The 13,658-nt window shown below is 43.4% G+C and overlaps 2 protein-coding genes and 2 non-coding genes across 5 annotated transcripts in view; 3 read left to right on the forward strand and 1 right to left on the reverse strand.

The window, feature by feature from the left end:
- Window positions 1-792: 792 nt before the first annotated feature.
- On the reverse strand, window positions 793-4,969 carry wbp2 (WW domain binding protein 2). Of its 2 annotated transcripts, XM_023408112.2 has the most exons (8): window positions 4,788-4,968; window positions 3,674-3,782; window positions 3,407-3,542; window positions 3,234-3,326; window positions 3,007-3,153; window positions 2,791-2,916; window positions 2,450-2,526; window positions 793-1,781 (listed from the first exon to the last, which is right to left on the reverse strand). In XM_023408112.2, exons 1-8 carry the CDS (start codon window positions 4,844-4,846, stop codon window positions 1,734-1,736), a joined length of 795 nt encoding a protein of 264 aa, XP_023263880.1. In that variant the 5' UTR covers window positions 4,847-4,968; the 3' UTR covers window positions 793-1,733. The 2 variants fall into 2 exon arrangements, with proteins under 2 accessions (XP_023263880.1, XP_087030589.1); XM_087174463.1 differs by lacking the exon at window positions 793-1,781 and having other exon boundaries at window positions 2,449-2,589; window positions 4,788-4,969.
- A 3,522-nt stretch (window positions 4,970-8,491) lies between these two features.
- Window positions 8,492-8,564, forward strand: trnar-ucg (transfer RNA arginine (anticodon UCG)). The gene has a single exon. It is a non-coding gene; the product is annotated as a tRNA-Arg (tRNA).
- A 287-nt stretch (window positions 8,565-8,851) lies between these two features.
- trnai-aau (transfer RNA isoleucine (anticodon AAU)) lies at window positions 8,852-8,925 on the forward strand. Its single transcript has one exon. It is a non-coding gene; the product is annotated as a tRNA-Ile (tRNA).
- A 3,972-nt stretch (window positions 8,926-12,897) lies between these two features.
- Window positions 12,898-13,658, forward strand: part of rab26 (RAB26, member RAS oncogene family) — a 68,007-nt gene continuing 67,246 nt past the window's right edge. Inside the window, exon 1 of the mRNA XM_023408116.2 lies at window positions 12,898-13,384. Within this exon, the coding sequence (XP_023263884.1) occupies window positions 13,196-13,384 (189 nt within the window). The 5' untranslated portion in view covers window positions 12,898-13,195. The remainder of the gene's footprint in view (window positions 13,385-13,658) is intronic.

The raw sequence follows: 13,658 nt of genomic DNA on the forward strand, positions 1-13,658 counted from the left end.
CCCCCCCCCCCCCCAAAATCATTTTATTCTTTTTACTGTGACTTCCTTCTTTGTTTTCAGCAGAACTAACTGTGATGGACTCGGCCCTTCACTCATTGTGTCCTCACATGTAACAAAGACAGAGCTAATGAAAGGTCAAAGGTCATGAAGGTCCTGAGCTCCTGCTTTCCTTTGGTTTGTTTTCTCTTCTTATGATTTTAGATAGAAGCTCAGAGTCACATGATCATTGATTCTGAAACACCTGATCCTGTCTGTTCCTCTGAGCTGGAGATTGTAACAACAACAACAAACTCCTCCTGGACCTCAGGCGTGTTGAACTTTAGAGACTCACCTGAGCCGAGTGGAAACCTGTTCTCCAGGTCTTCGGTCAGAGAATTTGTTTAGTTCAGGTCTCCAGATAAAAACTAAAGCTGATGCTGATGAACTTTCTTCAGAGTCCAGATGTGACAGGTGTGAACCAGTCAATCATGTGATCAGGACAATGAGCTGTTAAAAGTACAATCTCCTCAGTGACAACGGGATGAAAGCACACACTGAACTGTCTTCACCCTGTCATGGAACCTGCTGATGTTTTTAATTGACTTAAGAGTTGTTTTTAAATCATGAGCTCTTAACGAGCAGAGCTGTGAACACTGGGGCCCCTGAGGCTCCTGAGGCCCCTGACACAAGCTTCAGTCTTTGGGACTCTGCAGACAAGAACTACTGACTGTGAGAACCCCCCCCCCCTCCCCCTGCTGTGTTAATCTGTAATGAAGCAATATTGAGATGTTCAGTGTAGAAATAAAACAGACGTTTCCACATGAATCATTTAATAAAATCCAACTCATCATGCATCAGTCATGTGATCAGTCATGTGATCATGCTTTGTTTTCTCACTTCAAACATTTACATTAATTTGTCAATAAATTAGTTTGAAATAAATACAGAGCTTCATCATCATCGTCATCATCGTTATAATACAGAGCCATGACAGAGCGAACAGCAGCCGTGAAAGAGCAGAGACCAGATACAGGAACAGAAGGAAGAGTCCAGATCAGACCCAGACCAGGACCTCGGAGTCTCACACAGACTCTCTTGGTCCAGGTCTGACGTTTGAATCTATGTGAAGAGACTAAAAGGTGAAGCAGGCAAAAAAACAGGAAGTGACATCACTGCTCTGCTCCTGTAAAGATAATCCCTCCTGGCAGAACCCCCCCCCCCCCTTCTCTGCTCTAATCCAGGATGAGGATTCACTGCTGGGGCCTGACACTGCTATTATCTGGTCCTCTCATCCACTACAGCATGTCCCAGCAGACCAGACCAGCAGACCCCTCCCCTCATTTTAAAGTCCTGTAGACTAATGATAGAAAAATAAAGCATCAGTTACCACAGTGATCAACATCAGGCTGAGTCCAGTCAGTAGAAGAAAAGCTGAGGAAGAGGATGATGAAGGTTACTGAAATTCCCTCCACTGCACTGAGAAGACCCACACACCCTGAACACACCCTACCTGGTCTCTGTCAGGTTTCTAATGACACTTCATCAGGGACAGGAGGAAGAGGAGGAAGGGGAGGAGGAGGGAGATTACAATATATTTATTAACAGGAATGAAAAAAAGTTTGAATAAGGTGAGAGAGATGGAATGAGAGGAGGAAGAAGAGGAAGACGAGAAAGAGGGAGGATGTTAAAAAGCGTCTTGGTGAAACGGGTGATCCAGCAGGACTGAGGAGACGGAGGTTTGAGGGTCAGCAGGTCTACTGGTTCTTCTTGTCCTCTGGGGGGGAGTAGGGAGGAGGTTTGTCCTGCAGAGACAGAGAGACAGGTCCAGTCTGAGACCAGGACTACAGACACTGATCCAGGACTACAGATACTGATCCAGGACTACAGACACTGATCCAGGACTACAGATACTGATCCAGGACTACAGACACTGATCCAGGACTACAGATACTGATCCAGGACTACAGACACTGATCCAGGACTACAGATACTGATCCAGGACTACAGACACTGATCCAGGACTACAGATACTGATCCAGTTTGGTTGAGGTGAAAAAGTTGGTGCACAGACAGACGCTGCTGCTGTGTACATCATGTTATGTTACTGTACCTTCTTCTTCTGCAGTGGTTTAATCAGCTGCTTGTCTCATCGCATTAATTGCTTCTTATTTAATTAGCTAATTTGTTAATTAGCTTCTCAAATATGGTTAAAGTGTACAGAACATCTGGACGGAGCCTGAGCTGAGGTCAGAGACACAGGACAACATAGTAACTGTTGCTATGTGATGTCATGATGTTTCCTGACAGAAATAAAACCCCAAATTAAATATGAGCTATTTTTAAAATGAGTTTTTAAATGTCCTAAAAATGTCTCTAACAGGACAAACAGGAAGTTCAACCAAACAGCCACAGTGTTAACGATGAGACGGTTTGAGCTCAGTGTGTCTGCAGACTGATGCAGGGCACTCACCTGTGGCAGGTACACATGTGTAGGAGGCAGCGTGGCACAGCTGGCACTAGCTGCTGCCTCAGCTGCTTTGGCCTCAGCTGTGACAGAGGGGGGAGGGGAAAGGCCAGGGGGGGATCAAAGGTCAAAGGTGAAGTTTCACTCTGTTCAGACAGAAACACTTCAATGATTTCATGATTGTTCAATTATAGATTGATTGGAAACATTAAGGGTTAGGGTTATCATCAATAATCACATGATCACAACATCAGTAAAAACTAATAAATGATAATAATTATTATTGATCCGACCGAAGTAGATTGATTGGTGTATTGACACCTCCTGCCTCTGTGTCCGACACTCACCTGCTGCTGAGGACGGCAGGTCTGGGTCATGTGGCGGCTGCTGGCCCAGAGGAGCAGAGTATGGAGGTGGGGGGATGTAGGCGGCGGCGGAGGCATCGAACGCTGGCAGGCTGGGGTAGAATCCACCTGGAGGGCAGGAACACACATGCTGCTGTTACCTCACATCTCTGTGACATCACTAATTATGAAGGCTGCAGTGATCATCACTGCTTCTACCTGGAGGGGGAGGGTTGGGGTAGGAGTATCCAGGTGGAGCTCCAGACGGGTACATCCCGTTAGTGGGGGGAGGGGGGCAGGCGTAGGCTCCGTTGGCCAGGTAGGGGCATCCACCGAACCCAGGGGTCACTGGCTGACCTCTGGACGCTGGGAGACGACAAGAGGATAAAGACGTCAGAGTCGCAAGTGTAACAACAGGTAAGTAAGGTGTTGGTGTGTCATCATACCCTGAGCGGCCACCTGCAGCATGTACTGTCCGAACTCTATGGCTCCTCCTGCAGCAAACACAAGCTTGAAGCTAGCTCCGCCCTCCCAGCCACCTGTCGGTAGAGTCACACATGAATCACTGTAGTTGCTGAACCAACAGTCACACTGTCACCTGAACAACACACACACTCACCTCCAGGCTCTGCAGTGATGCTGCCTTTGATGTAATTGGCTCCCAGCACAGGTTGTTTGACCTCACAGCCCTTCATCAGGTAGAAGGGCATCATGAACGACTGCAGAGCATCGTGGCCTTTAGCCAGGAAGATCACCTGAGGAAGAACAGACCAATCACATCATCTCAGCATCATCCCCCCACTACAGACAGTACTGCTGTCAGCAGAGACGGTGTTGTCTCAGTGTGAGGATGAGGATAAATAAAGATGAAGAGTGTGTCTCTCACCCTGTATGGAGTCAGGTAGATGCTTCCCTTCTTGCTCTTTTTGAAGGCTTCAGGCAAACTGTCCACATCACAGAAGACCAGCTCCACGTTGTCATGGTTCATCAACACACTGAGGGACAACAGCACAGGGTGACAACAGTCTGATCAGACAACAGGAATTTTTCTATTCCATCAAATTTTCAGAGTAAAAAATAACAAAATACATTATTTATATGGAGTTTTGTTTGGTTAATTTTATATTTTATACTTTAATCATCTTTGACTGAACAGTTTACAGATGAGATCATCAGATTATTGTGCAAATGTCCAGTCACTAAACATGGTCCATCACTTCCTGTGAGTCAACAGGAAACACAACCACAGTAACTGGATTAGATCTACTGCTGGTTCTGGGTCAGTTCTGATGGTTTATTAATAAACTCCAGTGTTTCTAGAAGAATCTGTGACACGTTTTACTAAAGAGCAGGTAAGAGAGCTGTGATGGAGACCGATGAAGACAGTGATACAGAGAGCAGTGATGGAGCTGCAGTAAATACTACTCCTGTCCATATGATGAAATAATGTTTGAGTAACTACGTTTATAACTAGTAAACACTGGTGTGATGACGTGTCCTCTCTGGTTGACTGCAGTGATGATGTAACAGGTTGAAGGCCATGTTTTGGACAACGCGATGATCCCATTAAGAAACATGGCGCTGTAACAGACGCTGTGGCCCCGCTGCTCAGCTGGTGTTTCACTGTAAACCCGAAGTGGTCAGACACTGATCCTGGGTCAGTCTTCAGTTCGGCTCATGTGTGACACGTCATAGAGCCTCCTGTAAGGAACCATCGCTGTGTGATAAACAAGCTAACAGATGCTAAAAGTTGTCGCCTCAGTTAATTGAAGTTAGTTAGCTAACAGTGTTAGTTAGCTGACGGTGTCGCTGTGTGCTGTGTAGTATGAACCCTGCTCCCGGTTTGTAGCGTCTCCGTCCGCTAACACACACATGACACATACGAGTTGTGTTTATTTTTGAATGACGTGGCTGTGACGTTCTCCCAGGAGAGAGAGTAGGACCTGTCCGTCTGTTTAACGGGAGCTGCTAGCTTAACACGTCATCGCCGCCATCGTTACCTTTCACTGTTGTTGATGATGACTCCTCCGGACTCCGAGTGGTTCTGGTTCAGGGTCATGTCCGCGGCCCTCCGGACTCTCACGCTGCAGGATTACAGGCTGTGGTTCCGCGGGCCTGAACACGGCTGAAGAGATGTTGCTGAGGCTTGGTGCTGCACCTGCTCTTCCGTGTGGAACGCCCACAAAGTGACGTCACGCAGTCTTAAAAATAAAATACAGTCAAATGACAGAAAAAATAAGATAGAGATTTTATATGAAGGAAAAAATAGAATATTATAATAATGATATTTAAGTTAATGTAAAATTGGAAGATTTTTGGGGCACTTGGATGACAACAACAATAATAATAACAATAATGATAATAATAATAATAATAATATAATATATAATAATGCAGCTGCAGCAAACGTCTTATCTCGCTGCGCTGCAGAACATATATATCCATCTATCCATCCATCTATCTATCTATCTATCTATCTATCTATCTATCTATCTATCTATCTATCTATCTATCTGTGGAAGGTGTTTTATATTTACAGGTTACACATTTACACATGGATTGTCAGTCTGTTCACACAAATAACATTGAGACAAATCTACCGCCATAGAAATCCTATTCATAGTTTTTTTTACACAGTGACAGTTCAAGTGTCATGAACGTTTCTGGACCGTTCCAGATTTTTACATTAGTGTGTATGTGGCGGAATGTTCACGGCTAGGGTGAGTGACGTCACACAGAGGAATGACCCCATTTGACCCCACTGGAGAGCAGCAGGGGCGGAGCCAGACATTGTAAACATTCGGGGTTTAGCCCCAACCCAAGTGGATATTCAGGGGACATGCTCCCCTCGGGAATGTTTTCCCACATTCACAGCAGCTACATGCTGTTTACTGTATCAAGCCATTTGTACACCATTTGGGAAAAACATGAAAGTTGCCCAGGAAAAAAAATCATCCTAAACCTGCATCATATTTTGAATCTAATTGTTCTCTGTCTCCATCATTCTGAAACCACAACACAACAGATTTGAACAATGACTAATTTTCATTACTGTCACATAAAAAGAGGCAAAGACTGTCTGATGTTTCTATTTTGAATTTAAATGACGTACTGTAGGTGGGGAATGAATGTGGCATAAACAGCATCACTAACTTTGACACCTATTTTTGTTACACTGCTGGAGTAGAGTTCACAGATTTAATGTTAAGATGAGAAATCTACATTTAAATCCAGACCATAATAATATGTGCTGCTCTAACTGAGCAGACAACGATCCACAACAAGACCAAGTAAATGTCTTCATGACTGAACTGAATATTAGACCAACAGAAGAACATTTACTCTAATGATATTAAATTTATTTAAAGAATAGCATCATAGGAGAAACAACATGGACATGTACTGTAATATTATCAGACAGTATTTTATTTGATCTACTCCAGATCACTCTGTTCTCATTCCTTCCTCTTTTCTTCTTCTTTCACTCTCTCAGCTCCACTCATCTCTCCATGGAAATGTCCTGCTGACTGCTTCTGCTGCTTTGTTCATATTCATCAAGTCAAGTCCAGTGTAATCCTGGAACACATGTGAAGAATTACATTGCTATCATGGACTAACATTTTCATTTTCAAGTTTACATGATTATCTCAATAGTCCCCAATAGGCTTCTATAATGACTTAATATTTATAATTTTAGCCTGTTATTTTTCCAGATGCTTTGAGGATGGAGCACTATATAATAATCATGGATTGTGCATTTAAAGGAGAATCCAACCCTTTTTAAGAATTCACATTTGTTATTCCTGTGCCCCAGAAAGAAATGGTTAAAATGTGCAATGTCATCCCAGTTTGCTCTATAACAATGAATGAGGCTCTGATGCTGCAAGGCCTTAAAATATGTCTAATTTCTTACACTACAATAAGTATTTCAATTTTTAAGCTTTATATCCAATTCAACATCTGGATGAGACCTGTTTGGGGGGGACTCTACACAGCTACTGTATGTAGCTGATTGATTTCTGCTGCTGCTTGTGGACTTGATGCTGGTTTACTCTTTGTGTAAATGTGTATTTTAATAAAACAGCATGTTATGTAATCTGATTCCTGACGTGGGGAAAATATCAGGAAATTAACAAACGCCGTTCAGGCCCAGCGTCAGAACAGTAGGTCTAATGGCCGTCCGGCACGGGCGGCTGCTTCCGGTCTGGTTGTTGGTTGTTGGACTCGGAAAACCGGTCGGACCGCATTTCAGCCGGATCTCTGGGCCCAGACCCGGCCGAGTCTTTCTCCAGAATAATGTGAATAACAGCAGAAGAAGAAAAGTAAAGTGGGGAACAAACAAACGTAGAAACTTTTCGTACCTGTGACAGTTTCGGAAATCGGACGAACAGGAAACGGGGAGTGGAGGGAAAAACCAGAGGCGCGCACATCTGTCTGCTTTAATGGTCTGCGCACATACGGGCATTTGGCCGAAAGGCGCCAACTTTGCTTTAAATACGGAAGACAAAAAACAGGAAAGTCGCAGTGGGCCCATACCTGGCTCGGAGAACAGTCCCCGGTCCAAACACTCTGAAACTTCCCCCGGGAAATCTACTGCCCGGTGCCGGAGGTAAGTCCGGCAGATTCGGAGGCTTTGAATTTACTTTCTCGTTGTGCGAGAAAATGTTAATTTCTTGATGCTTCATGTGACCAGTGCCACATTTACTGGCCTGAGTGTAAAATAGACAAACACAAACCTTTTTCTATATCACAAACTAAATATCAGTCAAAGGGAAACCATGATTGTAGTTTATATTCTGAGCAAACATTTATAGTAATTACTGTAAAAGTGTGGAGTTATTTTTGTGCCTCATTCCTGAGTCACAGTGGGACTTTTTGTCCAGAGACAACTACATTTCACAAACACACAAATTTATTTTGAAGAAAAAATATTTTTGAGCAAATAATACTGTAACCTGAGCAAACTAAAATCTATTCTGTGCTCAATAAAGCTATTTCTGGGTTTGCTATTATCCACAATAGCAACGTGTGTCACTCAGTTTTAGTCAATTCTCTGAGAAGCTGCTCGGCGAAGACTGAGCTCCTAGCCGCCATGCAAACGGGGAAAACGGATTTGCCGGTCCAGTCAGAGAGACTGAGAGGAAATGACACCAAGTTGAAGTCATAAATATAAATAATGTTATAATAAACTTCATATTAGATTCTGGACTTTTGGGAAAACACCTGGGGCTGGAGCCACATAAACCAGCCCCCTCGCTCCACCTATGGTTAGAGCGTGCTGCTAATAGGGCCAAGGTCATGGGTTCAATCCCCATACTGGCCAATAGCATTAACCCTTTAGGAATCTCCCTTGTAATGCGTCAGACCGAAACACCCTTTGCTATTGCGGCAGATCACTTTTGTTTCTCGCCCTTCTCTGGTGCCGTGGGTTAATGTGTGCTTCTTAAAGCATTAAAGAAACAACGCTTACACCTCCCAGGGTGTGATTATTTCTGGTGTGTCGATGTAAAGTTTGAGGCAGCAGTGGCTGTTTTAACTCCTCAGATAAAAAATGTTTTGCAGAATCTCACCACCTCTCATATGCTGAACATGTTCTTGAATATTTGGCGCTCGCTGCAGACACCACCCGGGTGGCCACAGCTGATGAAACGTTCAATATCATCTAAACCGTAGCTGCATCAAAAGGTAGTATATGTGGTTTTCGGACCATGTGGCCTAACGGACAAGGCGTCTGACTTCGGATCAGAAGATTGAGGGTTCGAGTCCCTTCATGGTTGGATGTTGCATCCTATGCATTGCTGAATCTAAGGTGTTTGATGGAAGCATCTTTACTGCTTTAGTCCGCGTCACTGGTGCAACACATACTGATGCAGTGGTCAGCTGTAGATTAGGGTGATGATGCAAAGCTTGAGAAAAACCTTCAGACTTTGTTCCACACATAGAAAGATACCATTACCTCATGATACGAGAGCTCTTTTCCTGTTTTGGTGGAGAAACATGAAAAATAGATTGAGTGTGATTTGTTCTGTCTTTCTGATTCTAAAGCAAAATGTATTGAGATGTCGGCTGGTTAGCTCAGCTGGTTAGAGCGTGGTGCTAATAACGCCAAGGTCATGGGTTCGATCCCCATACTGGCCATAATTATTAATACTTCAGGCTCTCCCTGTTACTTCGTCAGACAGAAACACAGCTTGTTCTTTTGACCTTAGTCTTCTTCTTAGTCAGGGCTCTCCTCCTTACGTGATCTTTAAAACATGATCAGACATTTAGTCACAGGTGACCATGTGTTCCTCTAACCATACAACAGGATTTTCCAACTAGAACCATCAAAGAACAAGAGCAAAACTACTTTTCTTGTTTCAGCACTTTCATTTTTAATCAAAAACACATTCATCCTACGAATTCAGTCTATTTAACACTGAATGAATAAGTATAGGTTCATGAAAGACAGTAATAGGTGAGAACGAGCTGAAAGAAAATGATTCGGACATTAAAATTAAATGCATTTTATTTCTTAATAAAAAGAAATTGTATGCAAAATGTCAATTGCTGCTTTCTAACACAGAAAGGAGCAGATACAAAGACCCGGTTTGTCTCATTTGCATTAACATAACTATTGCTGACACTGGATTTTACAGTAGCTGAACACACGCTTGTGATTCTTGGTTTCTGTCAGAGGTGGAGTAACACAACGAGGTCACTAGATGGAGCTGTTCTCAAGAAAACTGGTGCCATCTGGACTTGGTAGTTTACTCTCACTACTCCGACTGAACCCAGCCTCCACTGATGCGTGTATGTGTTTACCTTTTGACTGACAGACATCCTTTGCATCTTTTAAGCCAGTATCAATAATGGTTGTTTTTTTTCTCCAAGATTACGTGACTGCAAAATTGATTGTGACACATTTCGACTCCTGTTTTTCTACATAATTAATTCTAATCTTCTCTGAATACTGTGTGTCTTTGAGTTGACTTAATTGAGTGTTTTTTGGACTTGGATTCTACACATCTGAAGAGGATATTTTTTTTTATCAAAGAGCTGCCTGAAACACATTTAGTACGTGCAGTGCATCTTAAATATAAATTATTGAGGTTGTTTCCCCTTTTCCTTCCATTTTTTTCTTATAATTATTTCATAATATCTTCTTTATATATTCAATATTGAACTCTTTGAGTGGTAAGAAGTGATGAACTACAGTCCAGACTGTAAATATTTGAATAGTTATGTGTTCTTTGTTGCTCAGACTTGTTGCGTCTCTGTGCTGTGATAATACATTAAAGTGCCAAGTCTCAACTTTAAGTAGGTTTACATCAATATTGAAAGGCCTGTGTGTGAGATGTTTCCATTATCACATATAATGTCCAAATTGCAAAGGTTCAAAAGTAACTGGACACTTGGTTTCTAAGGCAGCTGTGTGTCTTTTCACTGTTGGTTCATACACAGAACAGCTCACATGTGGATCACAGTTGATTGTGAGTTGCTATTTAGATCGAGGTGGAGTTGTCTGTATAAGTACGAGGAGTAAAGAGGCGACCATGCAAGTGAAGCAGGTAATAATGAGGCTGTTTATCAGAGGGATATCTGAAGTAGTTGGTGTTTCCAAATCAACAGTGCGGTACATTATAAGAAGGAAAACTAGAAAATGGAAAAACGACCTGGTAGACCGAGGAGCAGAAGTCTTGTGGATGACCAGAAAAATCATTTGCATGGTGATGCTCTGTAGGCGGACACGTTTCCATGCCCACGTTCAAGAGAAGACTTCATGATCAGAACATCGGAGGGAATCAGCACAAGATGAAAACACCTTGTAACATGATACAGTTCTGGAACAAAGCTCTGTGAAACAAAAATGAACGTCTGTTCGATGGATGTAAAGAGGAATTATCTGTCAAAGACGGTGGCTCTGTGTTGGCTCAGGCACACATGGAAGTGGGACAGTAACAGGGAGCGTTCTGTGTGCTCACATTCAGCCAAATGCATCAAAACTCATTGGATGACAGTTCATCATTCATCAGAGCAACCGTCCTAAACACACGGCCAAAGCAACCAATGAGCTTCTTTTCAGGGCAAGGAGAGGTTGAAGATCCTCGACTGGCTGAATCAATCGGCTGATCTCAATCTGACTGAGCTGCGTTCAACAAGACCAGACTGAAGACGGAGACCCCACAACCGGCAGCAGCTGAAGGAGGCTGCAGTGAAGTCCTGGGGGAGAATCACCGGCTGATGTCCGTGGGTCGAAGACTTCAGGTCAATGACTGTAAAGGATTTTCCACAAAATATTAAATGCGATGATTTTGTTTGACTTTATGTGTATCTGTCCAACTTTGGGTACCATGTGTTAAAAGAGCTCTGTGTAATACTTATGTCATGGATTATATGCAAAAGATAAATAAACAGCGAAGGAGCTCGTCCAATCGGTGTTGCGTCACTCGTGGTGGATGGGGGTGTGTGTGTGTGTGTGTGTGTGTGCTCCTCCTGTTGTTTGCAGCTCATTGGTTTTGACAATGCACCACTTTACACAGCGTGGCTGTTTTTAATAGTCTCCTCATCAAACGTAACTGCATCCTGTTTGCTGTGTTCTCCGCCTCTGGACTGCAAACACATCTCCCAGCAGAATTGCTTTTCGCAGCTTTTCTTGCAGTTTTATGTGACTTTGATTGTTAACTTACAGATTGCACGGTGGATCACGTGGCCGTCCATTTTGTGCTCTGATTGTGTAACAGACAGCAGGGACATGTGTCTGTCTCATCTCCACAGCTCCGGTTTGGCTCATGGCATTTTCCCAGTTTTTTTTCTGTGATATAATATTAAAGTGGGGGCGGCAGTGATGCTCAAAGACTGGTTGTGACCAAAAGGGGGTGTGGGTTGTTGGTACAATTCCCTGCTGGGGAAAAGTCTGGGCAGGAAAAGTGAGTGAATCACATCATTGATGCATCAATGGAAAGATCACTTGGAGAGGTGTCTGGCGCCTACTGGTGGCACTGGGCGCCTCTCGGGCGTGAACGTTTAAAACAGATTGTAAAACAGATTGTAGATTAAAGTAGACAGAAAAAGATGCGTCCACGAGGAAACAGGCTACAATAGAACACACAGAAAAGGATGTGAGTCACTTGTGCAGTGGACAGATCATCCTTTTTATCACAGTTACGTCAAATGCTTCAGAGCATGTGTCATCAGAGTGGACGTAAGAAAATGACTACAAAAATAGTAAATCTATTTAAGATGAGGAGTGAGTCGTGGTGGATTCACATAACCTGGTAGTTACAGTGAGTTATTGTGAAAGGAAGGTTTTCAGCACAACTTCACCTACTTCCAAGGTGCATGGAGAAAGGAAAAAGTCACACCTGGAGTGCAAAGGATTTGTTGGCCCACTTGGCTGTTGGGAACCACTGATATAAAGTATATGTACTGAGGAGTTGTTGGTTAAATGACAGGTGTGTTGTCATGGCGGTTGTTGCATGTCCCACCTTTTTATCCTTCAGAGAAGATTGGTAGCCATCAGGCTGCACCTTGAAAAGAAAAATACACCCAAAAAATAGAATTTACATTTCATTTCTACTACACTGTAAAATTGTTACAGTAGTTTATTTTTTTTACATTATAAAATGTTCCTGGAGATTAACATGAACTGACAAACTGAAATAAAGTGCGTTACAACAAATCCTGGCGCTGACCCAAAGATAGTTCATTATAAAACATGGTGGACATTCACAGCTGGTGTGGTGATGGGCACTGAATCCAATCTGATCAATCATTTTAAAACAGATTTGATTTGGATGGATGATTCAAAAATCATTTGAAACGCAGAGTTTGTCGTTGTCCATTAATCTTTCCAACGATCGACAGAAATGTTTCACCGGAGCAACATCAGTTTGACAAATGCTATTGTCTCAGCTTTGGAAGGGTTCATTTACGGACCAGGTCTCAGATTGCAACATCATTGGGGAAAGTGTAGTGTTATTTCTGTTTTAGGGTGGATTTTCCCCACAAACGCACCGTAACAACCATGCCTTCACGCGCTCCCAACATCACAATACGAGAGAGGGAGGAGAGAGAGAGAGAGAGAGAGAGAGAGGGAGAGAGAGAGAGAGAGAGAGAGAGAGAGAGAGAGAGAGAGCTGTTTACATTGTGAACCAGACCTTTGATTTATCGTCATCCAGCTCAACCACCGGGACAACAGCTGTCTCGCTTCATAGTCACTTTTTGTTCGCGGAACCGTGATCAGTTTCAGCTTTTACGCACAGTCATGATTTTGACGCACAGGTGAACTTCTGTCGCCTCATCGCGCCTCGACCACAACTCCACAAGGAAAGAAAAAAAAAAAAGAAAGTATCGAAGCCATCTCGTCTTATTTCTCCTCTTCGTTCTTCTGTCTCGACTGCTCGGAGGTGAACCAGTGACCAGAGCCATGTCCAGGAAGAAGGCAGTGAAAGGCAAAGGGAGCTCCAAGAGCCCCAAGGCGTCGCCGAGCAGCGGCAGAGACGGCGGGAGGACGGGGAAAGGTCTGGCCGCCGCTGCCGCTCCGTCCTCCGGACTGGTTTACCCCAGCAGACCCTCCATCAGCAACAGTGGAGAGTTTTATGACATCGCCTTCAAGGTGAGCTGGGAGTTCAAGGCTTAAACGTCTCACTAGTAAAGACCAAGTGAGAAATTCAATTAAGCAATCAGTAAATTACAGGTGTGAGGTAGAAACGTTACGTTACGTCTAAAACGAAAAACCGCGGGGGCCAATTTCTCCTCTTCTCACCTGACTTGAAAACCTCGTTGGCAGCGTTGTTCAAGAGCTTCACAGCGAACAGACACAGTTACCTGAGTGCAAGATGATTTGTATCTGGAAACCGGCAGCACGATAACTGTCAACATAAAGTTGA

Source organism: Seriola lalandi, unplaced genomic scaffold, assembly GCF_002814215.2.
Source record: "Seriola lalandi dorsalis isolate HSWRI2012SDOR001 ecotype SW California unplaced genomic scaffold, Sedor1 jcf7180002054354, whole genome shotgun sequence".
Lineage (NCBI taxonomy): Eukaryota > Metazoa > Chordata > Actinopteri > Carangiformes > Carangidae > Seriola > Seriola lalandi.

What these genes read in the sequence shown, in the direction of transcription:
- wbp2 (XM_023408112.2), bottom strand. Translation starts at nt 4,846, where the DNA reads ATGACCCTGAACCAGAACCACTCGGAGTCCGGAGGAGTCATCATCAAC. An exon ending in ATCATCAACAACAGTGAAAG is followed by an intron (nt 3,783 to 4,787) that starts GTAACGATGGCG and finishes GTTGTCCCTCAG; the next exon opens with TGTGTTGATGAACCATGACA. An exon ending in CCCCAACCCTCCCCCTCCAG is followed by an intron (nt 2,917 to 3,006) that starts GTAGAAGCAGTG and finishes CCTGCCCTCCAG; the next exon opens with GTGGATTCTACCCCAGCCTG.